Source organism: Grammomys surdaster, unplaced genomic scaffold (genome assembly GCF_004785775.1).
Source record: "Grammomys surdaster isolate TR1022 unplaced genomic scaffold, NIH_TR_1.0 125977, whole genome shotgun sequence".
Taxonomy (NCBI): domain Eukaryota; kingdom Metazoa; phylum Chordata; class Mammalia; order Rodentia; family Muridae; genus Grammomys; species Grammomys surdaster.
The window spans coordinates 2,853,649-2,874,500 of record NW_021620793.1 but is presented as its reverse complement, the minus strand read 5'-3'; the positions used below and the strand labels follow the sequence as shown (position 1 = coordinate 2,874,500).

The 20,852-nt window shown below is 49.9% G+C and overlaps 1 protein-coding gene across 2 annotated transcripts in view; it reads left to right on the top strand.

Moving 5' to 3' along the window:
* Kazn (kazrin, periplakin interacting protein) overlaps positions 1-20,852 on the top strand; it is a 361,892-nt gene that overhangs the window by 231,538 nt on the left and 109,502 nt on the right. The window contains exon 1 of one of the 2 annotated variants that reach the window (XM_028753966.1): positions 7,641-7,848. The exons of the other annotated variant lie outside the window; for it this stretch is intronic. Coding sequence (XP_028609799.1) covers positions 7,641-7,848 — 208 coding nt within the window. Of the gene's footprint in view, positions 1-7,640; positions 7,849-20,852 lie in introns of those variants that run through there. 2 annotated transcript variants of the gene reach the window in all.

Sequence of the window (20,852 nt, the reverse complement as noted above, 5' to 3'; positions counted from 1 at the left end):
CACACACTTATACACACACATACACACACATACACACATACACACACATACACACATACACACACTTATACACACACATACACACACTTATACACACATACACACATACATACACACATGCACACACATACACACACAATACATACACGTACACACACACACATACACACACCCCACAAGGTAATAAAAATATTTTTTTAAAAGAACATAATGAGACCCTGTCTCAAAACAGCTGAGCAGCCGGACACACGGGCCAGCCACATCCTGGGAAATGTTTTAATGCCCTGTGCTGCCCAGGGATGGGGCTCAGCTTCTGCCTCTAGACAGACCCTTGGGAAACCATAGAAGGAACAAGACCATGGCGAGGGCATCTGGGACCCTGAGGAGACTGTCAATGGGCATGGTGAGTCTGTGACAGACTCACAAAAGATTCCAGCTCACAGGGCAGATGGTGACAGGGAGTTTGGGTCAAATCCTTTACCCACCGAGAACCAGGTCTGAGCAGGGCTGGGAGAAAATCCCAACTAATCCTTCCTGCTGCACCTGTGCTCCAGAGCCCTGCTGGGATCACCAAGGAAAGGAGAGAGGATCAACACTGTCCCCACCTGTGGCCTCAGCCACAGAGGCAGCCCAGGGCTTGCCAAAGGGCTTCGAAGTCCCTCGGGAGTCCCTGGGAGACAGCAGCTGCAGGGGGACTGTGTATCTCGGGAGCGATGGCTTGTTATTTAGCTTCTCCTAAGAAATGTCCTTCCTTCCCAGGAGCTGAGGTTTCACTGTGCCAGGCACAGCTCAGAGATTGACAGTCACCTCATCTCCAGGCAGCCTCAGCTCAGCCCAGCCAACAGTTACCACAAGCCTCACGCGGTCAGGGAGGCCGAAGCTCCACGGCTGAACTATTTGGCCTGAGATTATGAGCATCAGAGCCGGATGTGAAACTTGCTGTTTGTTTCCAGAAATGGTGACTCTGCTTCTTGCAGTGGGAAGCTTCCAAAATGTCCCCATGATCCCCATTTTGTTGTATCAACACTCTCGTTTAGTCTTCCCCAAGGGTACGAAGGACCTAGTGATGCACCCAGTGAATAGAATAGGGAAATGGTGATGGATACCTACCGTTGCCAAGATAAGTAAGTTTCCATGAGGGCTTACTGGCTTTTGCTCTTTTTCAGAGCCCTCTATGGGGCCTGAGCTGCAACCCTGGGAACAGAGGCTACTGGGATTCCTCCAGGAGGAACCAAATCTCCTCATGGGAGTGAGCTGGAAGCAGGTGCTTTCCAGGTGAACCTTGAGCGGACAGCAGCCGCAGCAGGCACATTGCTGCAACCTACAAGTGACTTAGAACCACAGCGCCCTGCTGTACCTGCTCCCCCAACCCCACACACACAGTATTCCTGACCATCCTTGTTTTGCATTGCTACGTCTGAGATGACTTGTTACACAGCAGGAGGAGACTAACATACTTCCTGTTAGTGATTGCAACACACGTGCGTGCGTGTGCGCGCGCGCACACACACACACACACACGAGAAAAAAAAGACAGAGATAAAATGCTGGGCATGGTAGTGTATGCTTCTAATCCCAACACCCAAGAGGAGGAAACAAAGAAAGGGTGCTTGGGCTAGCTTCAGCAAGACAGTAAAAGGTCAGCTAGAACCCCTCTACACACTCTCTAAGCCAATACTCTGCTTGCCCGCGTACTCATGGTCACACACCAGACGGGGTGCCAACACTACAGCTAGCCCAAGTCTCCAGGTTCTCTGGAAGTCTTACTGGAAGAGGAGTAAGTAGGAGTGTCAAAAACTACACCCTTGGCAGGTTCACAGTCCATAGCATGCAGCTACGGCGCTTTGGAATTACTATGGTCACAGTTAAACCTGTTCTTATAGGGATTATCAGAGGCTTGCCTGACTGACATCTTGGGTTCAAACCCAGAGCCACATAAAAACAGGCATGGGATTCTGGCATTTGGGAGATAGAAGCTGGAGAGTCAGAAGTTCACATTCTTGGTCACATCATAAATCTTCGGCCAACCTGAGCTACATGAGACCCTGTCAATAAATAAAAGGGGCTGATGAGACAGCGCAGGGGACCAAGAGCTTGCCTTGTGAGCCTGGCGACTGGAGTTCTAGCCCTTGAACTCACGTAAGGGTGGAAGGAGAAAACCAACCCCACAAAGTTATCCTCTGACCACCACATATAGGCTGTGACATACGCACACATACACACCGACCACACACACCAAAAACTTAATACTGCTGTGTGTGTGTGTGTGTGTGTGTGTGCCAGATGTGGTAGTCTGGTCTTCATGGTGAGTTCCAGAACAGCTAGAGCTAGAAAGACCCTATCTCAATAATAATAATAATAATAATAATAATGTTTTTAAATAAAAAATAAAATTTCTGCTGCAAATATTATAATAGAAACACCCAGAAATCTCCAATAGACTCAAATGTGCACCTTGAAGCAACTGGCCAACACACTAGTCCCTCCAAATAGGAAACTTGAGGGCTGGAGAGATGGCCCAGTGGTTAAAAGCACTGACTGCTCTTCCAGAGGTCCTGAGTTCAATTCCCAGCAACCACATGGTGGCTTACAAACATCTGAATTGGGGTCTGATGCACCATTCTGGTGTGTCTGAAGAGAGCAATGGTGTACTCATATACCTAAAATAAATAAGTAAATCATTTAAAAAAAATAGGAAACTTGATGTGTTTTGTCCCTTAAGCCAATCTGTCCTATAGTGGTTTCCCATCGTCTTAACGAGTACTCCTGGAAATGGAGAAACACAGTACAAGGATCCCCACTGATCCTTGGACTCTTGTGTTTTCTCTGGTGGCTCCCTGTCAGCCTGAGGTCAGGGTCAAGGATACCATCTGGCCTCAGAGCCCAGATTAGAGAGGTCCCCATCCAGTGGCTGGACAGTGGTTCTCTCTCACCTCTCTGACGTCACAACCATCAGCTCTAACCCCTCCACACCATCAAACGAGTCTGCACAAGAGTCAGTGGGAACCCATCGACCCAGCTACCTGTCTGAGCCCCACACCTTCCTTTCTGCTTCCCTGCAGACACCAGGCCAGACGTGTGGGCCCTGAGGAAGGACAAAGCCAACTGAAGCCTAGGCACGGCTTCCTCCTGCCCTGAGTTCTAGTAGGTCCTTTGCAAGTCTGAATCTCTAGGTCTCATAAGACCCCTAGCTTGAAAATAATATTAACAAAAACAATAAATAAATAGATAGGTAGGTAAATAAATAAATAGATAATCAAATAATTGACTTGGATAAAATTCTTGTAAAAACCTGAGTGGGATATCCCCTCAAAACCTGCTTTTGTTTTGTTTTAAAAAAAGGGGGGGGGGGGAGGGAATCTAGGCACAAAGCACACTTGTGTTCCCAGTACTGGGAAAAATAGGTGGATCCTTGGGGCTCAGTGCCCTGCCAGCCTGCTAGGTGAGCACTAGACCTGGAGAAGGCTGTCCCCAATCAATCAATAGTGAGCAGAGCCGGAAGTCTGAAGAAAGGCACCCTAGGCAGTCCTCAGCCTGCAAATACACACATGAGCACACACAGGAACCAGAGGCACACATCAGAACACTTAAGAATTTTGAAGCAACATCATCAAAACACATGAATCCCAGCCCAAGGCCTTCTGTAAGCCGAGACTCCTTGTGATTTCACAGTTGGAACCCCCCACAGCAAGCCCTGTGTCCACAGGGGTCCACTCTGGGATGTGCCTTTGTATGGGACCTCTGCAGGCTGTTCCAGACAGATATGAGTTATCAGTTCCTGGCTCCCAGATCTTGCAGATCTGCACAGAAAGGTCTCCTGGGCCCTGGGTGGCTTTCTAGGGCATGGCAGGGACTGTGGTCACTCTCTGTGAAGGAGATCATAGATGTATGCACAGGATGTGGGCCAAGTGTTTCCCAGAACATTCCTGAAGGAAGCATCTAGCAGATAGTGTTCTGGTGGGTTATGAAGCGCAGCCTTGGCGAGCAGGAGATTGCCTCAGAGGAAAGCTGTGAGCAAGAGATTCTGGGGAACCTCCAGGAAACTAGGGAAAGTGAACCGAACCCATCCTTAACAAGACGTTCTGATCGCTAGTGTGAGGTGGACAGACAGACACACACACAAACACACTAGTGAACTAATGAACGTACACACACAAGCATGAACGCTTGCACACACACTGAGCCAGGGCCTAACTTTGCTGAGTAAGGAGAACAGTGGATATTTCCCAGGGTTGTAACTTTGTGACCGGCCTGGGTGATTGAAATATCCCTGGGAAGTTTGTGTAAGCTTCTTCGAGGTTGTCCTAGAGAGAGCAGTGGTGACCAGTGGGCAACACAGAACTTTCTAGATGACGCATTTGCTTCGTTATTCTCCCTCTCTTTCTTTCCTATTCTTAAGGGTTTTTTTTTTTGTTTGTTTGTTTTTAAGATTTATTTATTTTATGTGTCCGAGTGCTTTGCCTGCGTGTATGTATGTACATATGCCACATGGATGCCTGGTACCCAGTGAGGTCAGAAGAATGCATCGGATTCCCTGTAACTAGAATTACAGATACTTGTAAGCGGCCACGATGTTGCAGGGACTCAACCTGGGTCCTCTGCAAGAGCAGCCAGTGCTCTTAAGTGCTGAGTCATCTCTCCAGCCCCTTGTTCTTACGTCTTAAAAAATTATCAACGTCCAAAACTAAGATAAGTACCTGGAAACCTAGGGCCCATATTCCTGTGCAGAAAGTCTACGGTCTCTTCTACAGGGACTGAACACAGTCCCCACCACACCCTAGTGTTAACCCGAGATACCAAAGCCAAGCGACTAGTTCTCTCAGTTCATGTTCTTGGGCTCTCTTCCTGATCCTGGTGTTAAGAGCCTGTCTCTAACAAGAATGGGAAAATAGGCATGGTGGCTCATACCTCTAATCCCAACACTCAGGCAGGAGACTGGATGCAAGTTCAAGGCCACCCTCTGTTACATAGTGAGTGCTAGGGTAGTTAGGGCAATATAATGAGATCTTGCATTAAAGAAGAAAGCACAGAGTCTGGGAAATAGAAGGTGGACTTTAGGAGTTCATTGTATTTTAGCAACTGTGGGGAAAGTATGTTTCTTTGTGGAAGTGAAATTCTAAATGGGTTTATTTTGTTTTTGTTGTTTTCCTAGACAGGGTTTGAAACAGTAGCTTAAGCTAGCCGGGAACTCACTATACCGTCCAGGTTGGTCTAGCATTACTGCCTTAGCTTGCTGAATCACTACGTCCAGCTTTTGCTAAACATCTAACAGACAAGGTGTCCTACCTAGTTTCTGTTGCCATAATAAACACCGTGACCAAAAGCAATTTAAAGGAGAAAAGCGTTTATTTCCCGGTGTATTTTCAGGTCTTAGTCCTCCGTTGAAGGAAGTCAGAGGAAATATGCAATGTAAGAATTGTGGGAAATCACGGTTAGCTGGTTGCTCACAGAGTCACCCACACTCAGCTGGTCTTATACAACCTAGGACTGTCTGCCTAGAGATGGTTAATAAGTTGTTTCTGCGTCGCTGAAATGAGCCCATTCAAGCCAGTTTATAGTATAAACAGTAAAGGCAGGTTTATTGGGAAGCTGCTCTTGGATGGGCAAGTTCACTGGCCCCAGGGAAGGAGGCCACGGGAGTCACCACAGGAAGGGAGAGAGAGGGGAGGGGGAAGAGGAAGAGCATCCTCGAAGAGAGAAGAGAAGGGTAAGAGAGAGCAAGAGAACAAAATGTCTGGATCATACAGGGAAGAGCCTCTGGAGGAGGGGTAACCGGCCCCTGGGTTGGAAAGTTGAGGGGGGGGTGTCAGGGGACTGGGCCTGCCAGGTAATGATTGAGGGATGCTGGGAGAACCTGGAGGCCAGGTCTGCTTTGGTATGTAAACTATTCACCTCAGCCCCTTGTCCCTGGGTCTGAAACCAAATAATGGTACCACCCATAATGGATCGGGTCCTCCCACATCTGTTATTAATCGAGACAGCAGACTCTGGAGCTGCACACAGGCCGGTATGAGCCAGGCGACTCTTCATTTGGGGTTCATTTTCCCAGGCAATTCTAGGTTGAGTCTGGTTGACAGTGAAAACTAACCAGGACTTAAGGGAAGATCAAATCAAAAGGATTCATCCTGAATGCCTCATGAAAGCCCCCCTCAGCACTTCCTGCATTCAGCTGGGTCTGTCTTGTCTTCTCTCTCTCTTGTACCCCCACCCCCAACACACACACTGGAGGTATCTCCAAGATGAGATTTCTTCAGGATCCAAGGCTTGGAAAGGGTGTCCCCAGCCTCTTCACCTTCAGGGGTTCAGAATAAGCTTTTCCATTCTGCTCCTCGTTCTTGCAAAGGCAGGAGGCTTGAGGACCCACTGTGGCTTGATGCTGGGCCCATGTCCTTCCTCTGGAAGGGCTGGGTGTTTAAGTCATGGGCAGTCTTCTTGTACTGTTGGGGACACCACAAGCAACACTTGGCCTGCCCTATGCCCTCCGTGGTGATCAGGGCTCTGAGTTAGGGATGGGGAGATGAGTCTTGGCACCATCGTAGGCTCCCTAGCTGGGCTCCTTTCCTGAGGAAAGAGAATGAAATGGAAGCTGAGAAGGTCTTGGTAATAACCAAGCCACGGAAGTTAAGGAGAGGCGGGGCTTCTCCTCCGTGGTCAGAAGAGTGACAAAAAAGGTTTCAAACTTGGAGGCAAGTTCTTTTGTTCCCTTAGCTTGTTGGAGAGCTATTTGCAGACTAACAGCTCATAGACTGGGACAGGGAGAGTCATAGGTCATAGAATCTGGCTTGGGGACCCCACGACTTAGAAGGGGTGGTAGTAGTGGTGGTAAGCTCAGGAACTCTTCACCTGGCTGTGCAGCTTGGCTCCCTGCAGTCTACAGCAGGAGAAAGCCAGCCCCTGGCTCCTGGGGCTGTGGGGAAATAATTAGTCCCTCTAAAGAGCATTGTAATCTCAGATCAAAGGGGTCTCCCAGCTGCAAAGCACTTTACAGGCACACGGCCAACCCCTGGAACACCCACTCCTGGCCGCTCCAGCGCTGGGTGAGCACCTTCCAAAGTACCATCTTGTTCTGAGCCTGGCTGGCCTAATAAACCTCTGTCCCCTAAAACTAAAACGTCACTTTACAGGCCAGCACACTGGAGGACCAAGCACAGTCCTGCAGCCTTTCTTCTGACGCACTCAGGCTTGAGTACCGTGACTCTGGATCCCTGGGACACCACCTTTCCCATCTAGAGTTTCTCCAGAAAGGCTGGAAAGGTGTGGAGGAGTGGGACAAGAGGTGGCCTGGGGCCAGACGCATGCGGAGGGGCAGTAGGCGAGGAGGAGAGGTCGTGGGCGTGGTCGAGTAGAGGGCGTGGTGAGATGGAGGGGCGTGTCCGGGGTGTGGCCAGAGGGTACCTCGCTAGCCCGGAAGGAGCGGGAGGAGGAGCCCCCAGGATCTGGAGTTGTTCCCACGTGAGAGGATCGCGCCGGATTCCTCCGGTGCGGCGGCCGCCGAGTGCCTGGCGCCCGGTGGGGCTGAGGTCACTGGCCGGACGCGCCTGGGCGGCCCGATGCGGCGGCGGCTCCGAGGGCTGTGAGCCGGGCGTTCGCCGTCGGAGCCCCGCGCGCTGCCGTGGGGCCTCGCGTCCCGGACACACGGGATGCGGGCGGCCGACTCGGGTTCATGGGAGCGCGTCCGCCAGCTTGCGGCACACGGCCAGCCAGCTCCATCCTGCGGGCGGGACACCGGGACCGCGCGCGTCCCGGAGCCTGGAGCCTGCAAGCTATGCGCGGACGCTGCGGGGCCCCGAGAGCAGCAGGGAGCTGGGACAGTCCCCGATGCAGCCGATGGCTACGGCAGCCAGCCGGGTAGGTGTTCGCGCGGTCGGGAGGGCGGCGTGGCTGCAGGCCCCGGAGTCCGGGAGCCGCCGAGGCCGGGCGCGCGGGGGCGCTCCGGGCCGGGAGCTCCGAGCCGCTGGTGGCAAAGTTGTGTCCCCGAGCACCGGGTGGGTGCGGCCGGGAGGCGCACTGGAGTTTTTCAGCTTGAGAGGTGGGGTCTTGGGGGTTCTTCGGCAGCACCCCTCCTCCCTTCTGGAACCTCAGGAGGGCTGCAGGGAGAAAGGTCAGGGCCATGCCTGTCAGGATCCTGTGATTTTACGGCGCCTGCAGACTCAGCTCCGTGTTGGACCCAGAGCGTGAGAAAGGGGCTATCCAGTGCAAAGTTTGGGCGGCCCCTCGTGAGTTCTTCAACTTAGGTGTTGGATTCTCGCGTGGCTATTGGGCTCCCTGACTCGAGCGTCCCAAAGCACTACATGGAGAGAGGTCGAATCTGTTTGTTGGAGTCCTGCAAGCCTGTGGGGTGCCTGCTGGGCACCTGGCTGGACCTGGAGCAAGTGTAAGGGGCTAGCTCAGTGCAAAGTTGGAGTGACCGCCTATACTGTGCCTGTAACCCATCTGGTCACCTTACGTCCGGAAAAAGAGTGCCCTTTCGCTCTCCCCACTCTCATTTGCTCCAGCAAAGAGATGGTACGTTCGCATGCATTTTTAACTCCAGGAGAAATTGCAGCGGTAGGAAGCTCAAGCATTGAGATCTAAGTGCGTGTGCTTGGCCGATCTGTCCCAAGTGAACTACAGTGGTTCTATGTTAAAATTCGCTCAGTGGGTGCGCCCATTCCCGTCTCAGCTGTCTCCCTGCACCCGCCCCCAAGTCAAGTCATGGGTTGGGGGAGGAACCTTGGATCCGCCTGACTCTGAGCGAGGAAACAACTTAGATGGAAGTCTGCGGGCTTTTCCGAGAAGTCTGCCATCCTTCAGTTTGAACTTCTGAACAGGTTTCCAGGAACACCGGAAGTGCACAGGATTTTTTTTCAATTGTTACTATTTTTTTTAATTATTGAATACCTTACTGTGTTGTGATTTTCGTGCAACGTCCTGAAACTCTACCTGGTCTCCAGGCTGTGTTCTATGCGTGCAGATGGGTACAGAAAAATCCAGGGACTGAGCCACTTAGGAGTTCTCACTGTTTTTAACCTTGGTGTTGGCATTTCAGATTTTATTTTGCCTAAGGCAGGGTTCTAGGATGTAGCACAAGCCGACCTTGAACTCCAGACCTTCTGCCATGCTAGGATTACAGGCAATGGCTACCAGGCCTGGCTTTGGTACCTCAGATTCTGTGTGTTGCATGGCATAGCCCAGCATGCTGATACCTCTTCCAGGCAGGGAGCTTCCGAGCTAGTGAACCTCCAGATTATCTGCCAAGTATTTCTTTCTTCTGAGAAGGAGCCAGGTGACGTACAGCAGTGCACAGGCTAAGCAAGTTGTGTCATCTTTTTAAGACTCACAGTGGAAATGGGTAGCCACTAAGGGTGGTCATTGAGAAGATGCTGTGTGTCAGCTGCCTGTGTGGCACATACCTGTCATTCCAGGATTCTCAGGAGGCGGAGGCAGGAGGATGTTAAGTTCAAGGACTGCCTGTGCTACAAAGTAAGGTCAAGGCTACCTTGGGCAGCTCATTGAGACCCTGCCTCAAAATAGAAGGTATGATACAGCCCCGAGTGTTAGAGGATCCCGATTCGGTCTCCAGTATAAAAGAAAAAGCGGGCAGGCGAGATGGCTTGGTGGGAAATGGCACTGCTGCTATGCCTAACAACTTGAGTTCCATTCCCAAGGGTCCACACAGTGAAAGGAGAGAGTTGTCCTGTGTATCCCTCCGCCCCCCACCCCCCGACTTCCATATATACACACACACACTGTTTTTTGTTTTTTTTTGTTTGTTTGTTTTTGTTTGTTTTTGTTTGTTTTTTTAAGAGAGGAGAGAGCAACTGAGAAATCTCCTAACCTATGTCACAGCAGGGGGATGACAAATACTAGTCCTGGCTTTTTCATACCTAACATTCCTGCTGACCTACCTGTCTCTACCCCAGGGACTCAGTTTCCCATTAGGTTGTGTCAGGCTGCCTGCCTGTCTCTGCCCTTTTGAACTGTGTGTGTCATGGTGACTTTTGCCCCATCTGTAAAAATGCTTCAGGGGACTGAGGCCGGTGTGTTGTGGCTGTGGACGCTGTTAATTATGTAAACTCGTGAACGACGGCTGGGTGGAGGGACGGCTGTTGACTTTGTGTCTAGATGGGCTCCATTCCTGTGTCTGTGATAACAGTATCCTAATGGCAGGCTTCGAATGGGAAACGCCTGCCTCTCCCATCTGAGACTAGTTGTTTTCCACACCCCCTCCTTCACTGCATGTCCCTTTAGGGAAGAGGGTGTTGGAGATGGCCTTTCCCAACTCATGGGTGGTATTCCTGCAGGAGACAAGGTCATACCAGCAGGTCATCAAAAAAAAAGATATATATATATATATATATATATATATTTCCTTTTTCTCTCTCCCCTTCTTTCCTTCCTTTACAGGGTTGTCTGTAGCCATGTCAAATTCCATATGTAGCTGAGGATGGCTTTCAGTTTCTGACCCTCTCGACTTAACAGCCTGAGGACTGGGATTATAGACATACACCACTGTGTCCAGTTTTAGGTAGTGCTGGGACTCGAACCCAGGACCTCATGCACACTAGACAAACACTAACCTTGGGCTACATCTCCAACCCCTTGTTTCTGGTCCTTTTTTATTTAAGTTTGAATGTATTTTTATGTACATGTATATGTGTCTATATGCACACATGTGGGTACCCACATAGCACATGTGTGGATTGCCTGGAACTAGAGCCATGAATGGTTGTGAGCCGCCTGATATGGGTGCTGGGAGCCGAACTCTCAAGAACAGCTTGCACTTTTAACCTCACGAGCTGCTTTTACATCCCATGGCGTCTTGTCTTCAAGGACAGAGGGTTTCAATGATGGCTAGATGCCGGCTGCAGCCAACACGGAAGTGGTTTCTGTTTATGGGAGTTTTCTTCTAGGAAGGAAATGGGAACTCTTTGCCTTAGAACCACAAGCTGAAGCTGTTGGGAGAAATAAACATTCCAGCTAGTCTGTGCGACCACTGTCTTTAGACTCTCTGCTGTTTGTACCAAGCTGGACACAATGCTCTGTTTAAAGATCTGAAGAGATGCCTCTCTGGATGAGGCAGTCTGGGAGTAGACACTTTGTGTCAGGATGGAGGTCTGGGCAGCTTGACATTGCCCTGAGATCGGGGAGTGGACATGTTGGGGATGGGGATAGCTCTGACTTCCAGTAAATGGATCAATGACCAGAGCAGAGGATCGAAAGCACTGGCCACGCCCCACTTCTCCCCAGTTCCCTCTGACCCCCGAGGCACCTGATAGACAGTGTACCTCTTGATGTGGGAAATCATAGTCCCAGAGTGCCTGTAGAGTGAACCAGCTGCCCGCTGCAGCGTTCTTAAATAGAGAACATGAATTGAATTGACCCATGGGCTATTGTTATTCATTCAGTCACAGTCTGAACACCTGCTGAGCCAGGTGCTGTTAGAGCTGTCTGGGATATATTGTAGCAAAAACAACTGCAGTCGGGTTTCCAGGGCGGCTTAGACTCTGTGGGAGGAGATTTCCCTTAGGCAAATATGTCCAAGAGAGACATGTCCAAGAGAGACGTGTCCAGGGACCAAAGTGCCCTGGAGAAAAATGAAGCTGAGGGGATCTGGCTGGTGGGACTTGAGGATACTTGTTAGAGAGCGTAGTCAGAGGAAGGCATAGAAGTAAGGCTTTTGGGAGACCCTACAACAAGACAACATTGCTCTTTGGCTGACATTTGTCTCTGTGGACTGGACGTTCAAACTGTCTACATCTGAACGTGGTGGGCTTCAGTTTTGTTTTGTTTTGATTTTGATTTTTTTTTGTTGTTGTTACTTTGTTCTTGAGACTTAATTCCCTCTGTCCCACGCTGGCCTCGACTCACTGAGTACCCTCCCTGGAATCTCAGGTTTGCTTTTAAAGTGCCCAGATTAAAGCCTAGGCCAAGATGTCTGGTTTGTGCTGCTATCTTTTGCACCTTTTTGTAAAATTTGGTTTGGTTTCCAGATAGGACTTTTCTGTGTAGCCTTGGCTGTACTGGGACTCACTCTGTAAATGAGACAGGCCTTGAATTCAGAGATCTGCCTGTCTCCGCCTCCCTGGTGCTGGGATTAAAGATAGCTGCCAGCCATCACCACCCCTCATGTAAGATAAAGATTTTGAAGAAAAAAAAAAGCCCCTCACTGTTCTAAAAGCTCTCTACAGACTGAGCTGTATCCTTAACCCTCGCCCCACCCTGACTGAAATCTTTATGACATTGTTACCTTTCCTTCCCTCTTGCTTCTTGCTCTCAGGGGTTAGTAGTCAGTTAGTATACCCTGGGGCACCTGCTCCCTTGAGCTCTTCTCCACATAAACTAAACAAGAAAGCTTGTCTTAAATTGTCCTCCCAATAGCCTGGAGTAGGTGCGGTTGCCAAGGAAACCTAGTGCTTGGGAAAAGTTGAGGGACTTGTCCAAGGTCACACTGGCAGTGGGTAGCAGCCTAGGCCGGGTGCTGTTAGACCTCAGTCTTGGAAGAAGAGAAAAACCTTGTGGTGTTCTCAAGGAAGTAGACACTTTGTATTAAACTTAAGAGGTTTTTTCCCCCCTTTAACTTTTTGTTTGTTTGTTTGTTTGTGGGAGGTTGTTTGTTTTCCAAGATAGACTTTCTCTGTGTAACCCTGGCAGTTCTGGACCAGGCTGGCCTCAGACTCTGAGGTTTGCCTGCTTCTGCCTCAGGATTAAAGATATGCACCACCATCACCCAGCTTCTTTTAAATTTCTCTGACAAAAAGTAAAACGTTCATCTTCTCCACACCTCTCCACACTCGTGGCCTAAGCAGCACCACCGTTCCTTTATCTTTGGGCAGCTTTAGCGAGGTGTCCTTCTGTTACCCGCTCTGCAAAGCCCTTCTGCTAAGAAGAGGATGAGATAGTTTCCCCTCCACACCAGGCACTGGGACACTCCTAGCAGCCGCCTACTAAGGTCAACTAGCTCCATTTACCATCCCCTCGTGGCAGGGCAGGGTGGAGGTCACCAGGATGTAGGCTGTCCAGGTGATCAGGTGTATAAACCACCTTGAAGATTGTTTTCCCAGGAGCCCTTGTGGTTCAGTGCTTAGGACTGAATCTTACTTATCCTTGGCCAGGGCAAGCGCAGGTTTAGACATACATATACACCGGTTAGGATTTCTGGATTCTGCTTCTTACAAGCTGCGTGCCATCCAGTAAGTTATCGAACGTCCCAAGCCTCAGTTTACCGTTCTGTAAAGTGGGGAGTGCTTTTACCCACTTGAGAGTTGGAGCTTGAGCAGGAGTCTAATTGCTGACCTGTGGGGCCTGTGGGGCCTGATGCTGTGACTACGAACAGGGCAGGGGCGTTCTCAAGGTCTTGAAGTGTGTGGAGCTGTGTCTGACATGCCACCTGTATCACTGTAGTCACGGCTGTTTAGATTTTATATTTTTGGTGTGTGGAAGTCTCATGTAGCTCAGGCTTGCCTAGTACTCTATGCAGTCAAGCTTAGCCTTGAACTCTGATCCCCTTCCTCGTTTGGCCCTCCCCCTGTTGCTGGGATTCCCTGTGTGCATCCCCAGGCCGGTGTGAATTCGGATTTGGTCAAGCAGGTGTCTCGGAAGGACTGGCTGCTGCTTTGGCCTTGTGAGTCACTGGGGATTCTCCACAGTGGTTGTCAAACACCTTTGATAGTCTCAGTAATATTCCAGTTTGAGTTAACCTGCTCCATTTGTCACTCAGTCCCCTGGAAGAAGGGTTTATGCTTCTTTTAATCATCTCAGGGGAAGCGGCACCTACCACCCTGAGGTCTGCCTCTGTCATCATAATAGGGTAAGTTGTCAAAAATGGTAGATCAGGTAGATTTTCGAGCAGACAGGTTTTTGCCCCAGCAGATAAGCCAACACATCATTAAAGCTGGCCAGAGCAATCACCCAGGAGCTCTGTGTTGGCTGTGAGTCACTAAGGGCTTAAACACTCCAGAGAGGGGATCCAGGCTGGGGAGGTGTGCACGCGTGTGTGCATGTGCGCGTGTGTAGTTATTTTAATGGATTTATTCTCAGTAAAGGCGTTGGATGTCATGTGTATCAGATGAGTACCTTCCAGGGAGGGGGGACGTCGGGATCACCACCAGTTCCCAAGGCCCACCTCCTCTGCAGTCCCTGCGTAAGCCTCCGAGATGGTAGAGACTTCAGGCTTTCTCTCGTCTGCTGCTTGGATGCTTTCAAAAGAGGCCAGATGGAGGACTCGGCTCAGGGTGATTCCTCTCAGCTCTTGCCCAGTATCCACGGCCCTGCAGATGCTGTAGAAACCCCTGATCTGGAAGAAATTCCCAGCCAGGTGGGAACTGCAGGTATGTGAGCCCAGATGTCTCAGCCCTGGCCTGGAGACACTGAATCCTGGCTAAGGAGAGGGGCCAGGGAGGGCAGTGTGGTACCTGTCTCCAGTGTCCATGCTGGATTTGGGGGACTGTACCACGGTGTACCCACCACCTGGCACCGAGTGGCTGGTCTGCAGGTGCTGGATTAGGAAGGTGGCACAGGCGAGTTTGTGGTGTAACTTTATCTCACGCATTGAATGTGTTTCGTGTCTTTTGATTGTGTGGAGGCTTCAGAAGGCTCTCCCTGGAGACAAAGAAGGTGCAAACAACAGCCAGGTCTCCTGGGAACTTTGTTCCCACACCTACCTACACAGCCCTGACACCAGGCGCCCGACTTTGAAACCCTGTGCACTCAGGCAGGGAAGAATGTGCCCTTTCCTCAGGACAGGAAAGAATGTGTTCTTTCCTTAGGGCAGGGCCTGTTAGTTGTAAGCTCATTTGCTGAGGGCCAGCCGAGATTCAGGTTTTTGCTCTGATACAGGCGCTAAGGTCTGTTGATTGCCATGGCTAAGGGACAGCTGGCATTCTCCCCATCTTACAGATGAAGCCATTGAGGCCTAAAGAAGTTATTGGATACTAAATATCTGTTGCAGATTGCCTTCTGCAAGGCCACCATTCTTGGTAGTTTAGCCCACAGCAGAAGCTAAGATCCTGGAAACCATGGAATTTCCTTTCTGTCTTTCTGTTTTCAATCTTAGCTTTGTTTCCTTCATGAGACAGGGTCTCACGTAGCCCAGGCTGGCCTTGAACTTGGTTATGGCAGAGGATGACCTTGAAGTCTTGGACCTCCTACCATCCATCTCTCAAGTGCTGGGACTCTAGGCTTATATTGGTGTGTGTGTGTGTGTGTGTGTGTGTGTGTGTGTGTGTTAGAGAGAGAGAGTGCTCTCTCGCTCTCTCTCTCACACTAGACTAGACAAACCTCACACAAGTCCTCTTGCCTCAGCCTCCCAAGTGCTAGGATAACAGGTGTGAGCTGTTGAGCCTGGCCTAAGCTGTTCTTTCAGGCATGTAGTTTCCCAGAGCTGTTCCTAACTCTGTGTCCTTGAGAGAATCTACCCATAACCTCTCCCCCCAGCCCCCCCCCCCCGCCCCAAACCACTGCCGGGAATCTCACTAGGTAGTTGATCCGTGCCAGGATAGTGTCCTGTCCCCACCTGCCTTTGCTGTTTGGAAACCTAGAATGCAGACCCTTGAGTGGGGAAACCTCAGCAGGGCTGAGTAAATCTGTTCTGTGGTGTGGTGTGATGTGGACACTGAAGCCTGGGAAGGGACAGACACCCAGAAGCCATGACTGGTGGTTTTCAGGGTCAGATGGGTCCTAAGGAAAGTCATAGGAGGCCCTTGGGATATAGACTTCCTTCTTCATTGACCTCCCAGGAATCTGGAGCTGCTGGGATAGATCACAGTAGTCTGGGTGCTGGCTACCATGGAGAGTTTGTATTGTTTGTTTTTAGCCATGACTCTACCAGGCTGGTTGAGAAGTAGCCTTGTAGCTGAGGATGACCTTGAATAATAACAAAAACAATAATACCAATTCTTTCTCCTTCCCTTTGCTCCTACTCCTCCTCTGCTTCCTCTTCCTACCCCTCTTTCTACTCCTCCTTCTCCTACTTTTCTTCTTTTGAAACAGGGTCTCAATAGGTAGCCTTGGCTGACCTGGAACTTTCTATGTAGATTAGGGTGGCATCGAACTCACAGAGACAGTAGAGTGCTCTGGAGTGCACTCCCACACCACTAAGCTAGGGCTCTTAAAGTGTTTAAGCTTTAAAGCTCTGAGTATTTTTTTTTTGTTGTTGTCGTTGTGATAGCTCCCCTTTGAAACAGGCTCTTATTTTAGGCTGGCCTTGAACTTCTGACCCTCCTGCTTCCGCTTCCCAGTTCCTAGGATTACAACAACATGGCTGCCCTGTTGTGTTTGTTTGTTGTTGCTTTATGCAGTGCTTGGGATGTAACCCGTGGCCCTGTGCATGCAGGGCAAGCACTCTACCAGCTGAGCTACATTCCAGCCCTGCATTTTGACACAGGATTCCAGAGACCAGACTTTGAAAAGTTGCCCTTTGCCTTTTTCGGGGTCGGGTTGGTTTTGGAGGCCATGCCATGCATTCTGGCTTCCCTGTGTCCTAATATCACTCTCAGCAGTCTTTCTGTCTCCCATGGGTCAGTAGTGGACACAGCCTCGATAAGCTCGTGACTGTTGAATTCCCCCTCCCCCGCTCCGTTTTCATCCATGCTCTGGCTTCTGAGATTCTCTTAGATGGACCACATGGATCCGTTCTTGGTCTTGTGAGCTCACGAGCCCCTGCTGTGGTAAGACAGACAGCAGGGCGCTCAGTTGCCCTACTTGGGGCCCCCAGGCGGCCCACAGTATTCTGGTGCCTTTTGTTCAAACCGCTGTCCCTGGCTGTCCGGAGCCAGTGCCTGGCTGGGTGCTAAGGAGACAGAGGAAGCCAGCTCTTGTCTGTGATTCATCCAGTCTTAAGTTCTTCTGGTCCCCAAAGCCACCGGTGGAGCCTGTTTTTCCAGCCTTTCTGAGCCCAGCCTCCACCCGCCCTGCTGAGGTTTCTGTGGAAGCAGACCTCCTTAGCTAGGCGCCTGCCCGAGCTCCCTCCAGCCCTCACATTCCTTGCTGCCCCGGGTTGGACCACCATGAGGGCTGTTTCCTTTAGGTCCTTGGGAACTTTCTCTGTACCCTTGGGGGTCAGGAACTTAGGTGTTGTCGGGTGGACACAGCCTGTTTTGGAACCTCTGCCTGCTGAGCCCCAAGCCGACTCCATTGAAGTAAATTCTATGGTCCAGGCTGGTGCTGGGCATCCTACACTCCTTCCTTTTGCAGGTTCAAATTTTATATTTCTTTATTTATTTACAAGTGCGAAGGCCCGTGGATACCTTTTGGGAATGGCTTTTGCCTTCAACCCTGTGGGTCCCTGGGACAGAACTCAGTTTTTCAGGCTTGAAGAAGATTGCTGTAGCCACTGAACCAAATCTCAAAAACTGTTTGTTGAAACAAGGGTTTGCCCTGTAGCCTAGGCTCACCTGTAACTCCCAGTCTCTCTGCAGCTACCTCCCAAGTACCAAGATTGCAGGTTGTGTCAACCTGTTTGGTTGTGCAGTTGTAGCGTCTTTAAGGGGGCAGTGACCTCTTGACCCTGGTGTATTATTTGTGATTGCCTAGCTTAGGGTCTCCTTATCCTGGGGATCTGCCTAGAGCAGAAAGGTGGCCTGGGTTTCACTGGGAGGCGGGGCCTTCGCCAGGGCTCAGGCAAGACCCTGTGATGCCTTCTTGAGGCATCAACCTGAGGCTGTGATTTGGTCATGTTTGCTTCCAATCTGTGCCGGGCTACTTCGCCCTGGGTGCCAGGTGTGACCTCTCTGTCTCCTTTCAGATAAAGCGTAAGGAGTTGGATTCCTGGGGTTTGTGGCTCTATAACTACCCACACACCGTGGGTACTCCTTGCTGCCTGTGGGCTTCTAGCATCTGGCCTGGTCTGGGAGTCACCGCTGACTCAGGGCAGCCTTTTGTGGGGCCGATTCCCGCAGCATTCCATTAAAGTCCCATAGTCAGATTGGCAGGCATCTCCATCTATGTCTTTCCTGGGCTCCTTTGTGGTCCTTCTGCTACTCTGGCAGCTGAGAAAGAGGTAAGCTTGCATTCCGGATGTTCCCGGTCAAAGGTAGAAGCCTCAAAGGCAAAAGCTCCCTCTGGCTTCTGGAGCAGACGTAAGGCTGTCCCTACTGTATGCTCTTCCTCCCATGATTCTTCAGGTATGGGTAGATCATGCCCTATGGGAATGATCTAGAAGGGACCCTCTCTTTCTAGTGTTAATAACAAAATCCTGCTTTTTGGAAGAGTTTATTCTGAGCCACATGTGAGTGTCCAAGGCCCAAGGGTCCCTAAGTGAACTTCTATAGCCACAGAACAAAACAAAGTCATGAATCAAAACAAGTACTAAGTCCATGCATGGGGACATCAAGTAGGCAGGTGATAACAGGGCAAGGACTCAGAGATGCTCTCTGCTGGCATACTTAGCTTTGAGGTTGGTGGAAGCTAGGGTCTAAGTCAATACATTCCAAACATCCTACCTCACAGTCACGAGCCCATGAGGTCAGGTCCATGTTGTGTAAATGACTCCTGAAGGTACCAAAGAGATAGATGAGGTAATTTTAGCTCCTGATCTGCAGCATTCCTTCTCTCCCAGGCACAAGTGCTAGTCAGTTTAAACCAGCCCTTCAGAGAAGGAACTTAAGTTCATAGTAGAGGAAACTGAGGCAGACACCACGGGACAGATGTCTGGCAGAACTTTCTGAAGCCTCTTGGGGATTGGAGAACCAAACTGTAGTACATTTAGCTATTTTGTAATCAGCCACTTGTGACTGGTAGTCACTACTTCAGATGCAATCGGGACTCCCAAAATGTTTCTATGGCTTGTTCCAGATTGCTTATAAAAGCGTAAGATGTTTGTTTTGCTGGGGCTATCCCCTAAGGCATGACTACCGACCATCTGTCTGACTCACCTGGGAACATGTTATCTTTAAATGTCATTTTCTAGGCCCTGTACCTGACCCAGAAAGAAAAAAACAGACAAAAAACTGAAAATAGACCTTTGGATAATTAAAAGATAAATTTTATTATATTTTATCATGTGTGTGTGTGTGTGTGTGTGTGTGTGTGTGTGCTTGTGTGTGGGTACCTGTCAGGGCCAGTGGAGGTAGCAAATCCCCTGGAGTTATAGGCTATTAAATCTTGACTGAATCTGATACTATGGGATGCAGAGGATCCTCGGGATTGTTCAGAGTTAATCGATATTTTCATTTCATAATTTAACCATTATACTAAGAATGTTCCTTCCCATAACCACATAGTACAAATTGGCAGAAATATGTGTAGGGCCATCTCAGTGACTGTTGGGATTTCTGTCCTAATCCCAAGTCAAGATTTATGGAATGAGTTAATAGAGCTGAAGTCAGCATCTCAAATAGCAGTTTTTGGAGCAAAGATTCTAACAACACAATCCAAAAATATGCTAATTCGATGTACATTGAAGCATGCTGGGAAGAAAATACCAAAAGGCTTTGTTTTCCATAATTAAACTGTTAATGTTTCTGGAAGAGCAGAAAGTTTTGTATATCCACTAAAAACACAGAAGTCTTGGATCTGAGCCGAGGTGTTTCAGACATCTCCATTGGTATTGCACGGCGTGAGGGCATTCGGGCACACACCGAGCAGTGTGCTTGTCGTGTGATCAGAACCAAGGCCACAGTGAAGCCGCAGGACCCAACACAGGTGGGTGTTGCCAGAAGCACCCTGGGCTCATCATACTTTTGAACTTGGGTTAATTTTGCGTGTTCAGAAACCTTTTACCGTTGGCAGATTATTTATTTATTTACTACTTTTTATGATGCCCACATTCGGGACCCATAGATTAGGAAGCTGTGGTGCTAAGGAGAGCCGTCCTCTAGACAAGGAGTGGCCTGGGCCACTGTGCTCCTTGTGACAGTGTGCACCTTGCTGGTCTTTGGTTTGAAGATTTCGTTTTGTTTTGCTGAGACAGGGTCTCTTATGTAGCTCTGCCTGGGCTGGTGCTGTGTGACCTTGAACTCAGGGAGGCCTCTCTGACTCCGCCTTCTTTCCTAGTGCTGGCAATAAATGCTGTCATGCGCAGCCTTAAAGTTTTGTTTGTTTTTGTTTGTTCATTTGTTTGTTTGACTTCTTGACAAGGCTGATCCTTTAGTGAGAGGAGGCCTCCTCCTCCGGTCCCTTGACCTTCTCTGAATCACTCTCTTTTCTCTCCGCCCTGTCTTCAGTGAGCGATTCAACTGCTGACACCTCTCAGGTTCCCTGCAATGGTGTCTCTGCTTCTCTCTTTTCTATCTTTCTTTGGTCATTGCTGTCGTGAGTGGGTTACACTAGACCCCTCCGTCTGTTGGCTCTTTGCATGTGGGGATCCGTCCAGTTGGCTTGATACGGAGTGCCTGCCGCTCTAGTCGGGTCCCAGGTGAATCCTTTCTGTGATGTCCCTGTCACCACCCTCCTGGTACTTCCTGGGGCAGCTGGACTCACTGCTTTGGGCTGGGGAGGGGTGAGGTGGCTTCCTCTCCATCTCAGAAGCGTTAACCCTTTACAGGCATGTATGCAAGGGAAATGCTACATAAGAAAATACGTAGTTCTCTTCAGAGCCTGGGACTGCCTGGGCTCTGGGGTGTCACATAACTGGACTTGTCTTTCCTGAAAACTGGGTCTTTGCTGCGATTGAGTTATCTGCTGGTCCCAGCCTGACTTCTTGGATGAGAGTCAAGGCTTGCTCCAGGTCAGGCACAGAGACAGACCAAAGCAAACACTGCACTTCTTGGTCACAACTGATTTGGTAGGTGGCAGTTCTCACCAGCCAAGTTGGTGCTCGGCTTGCAATGATGGCCTGGCTGTATAGTGAGTGTGGGGTTGCTTTCTCTTGCGCGTGCGCTCTTTCCTTTTTTCCTTCTTCCTTCCTTCCTCCCTCCCTCCCTCCCTCCCTCCCT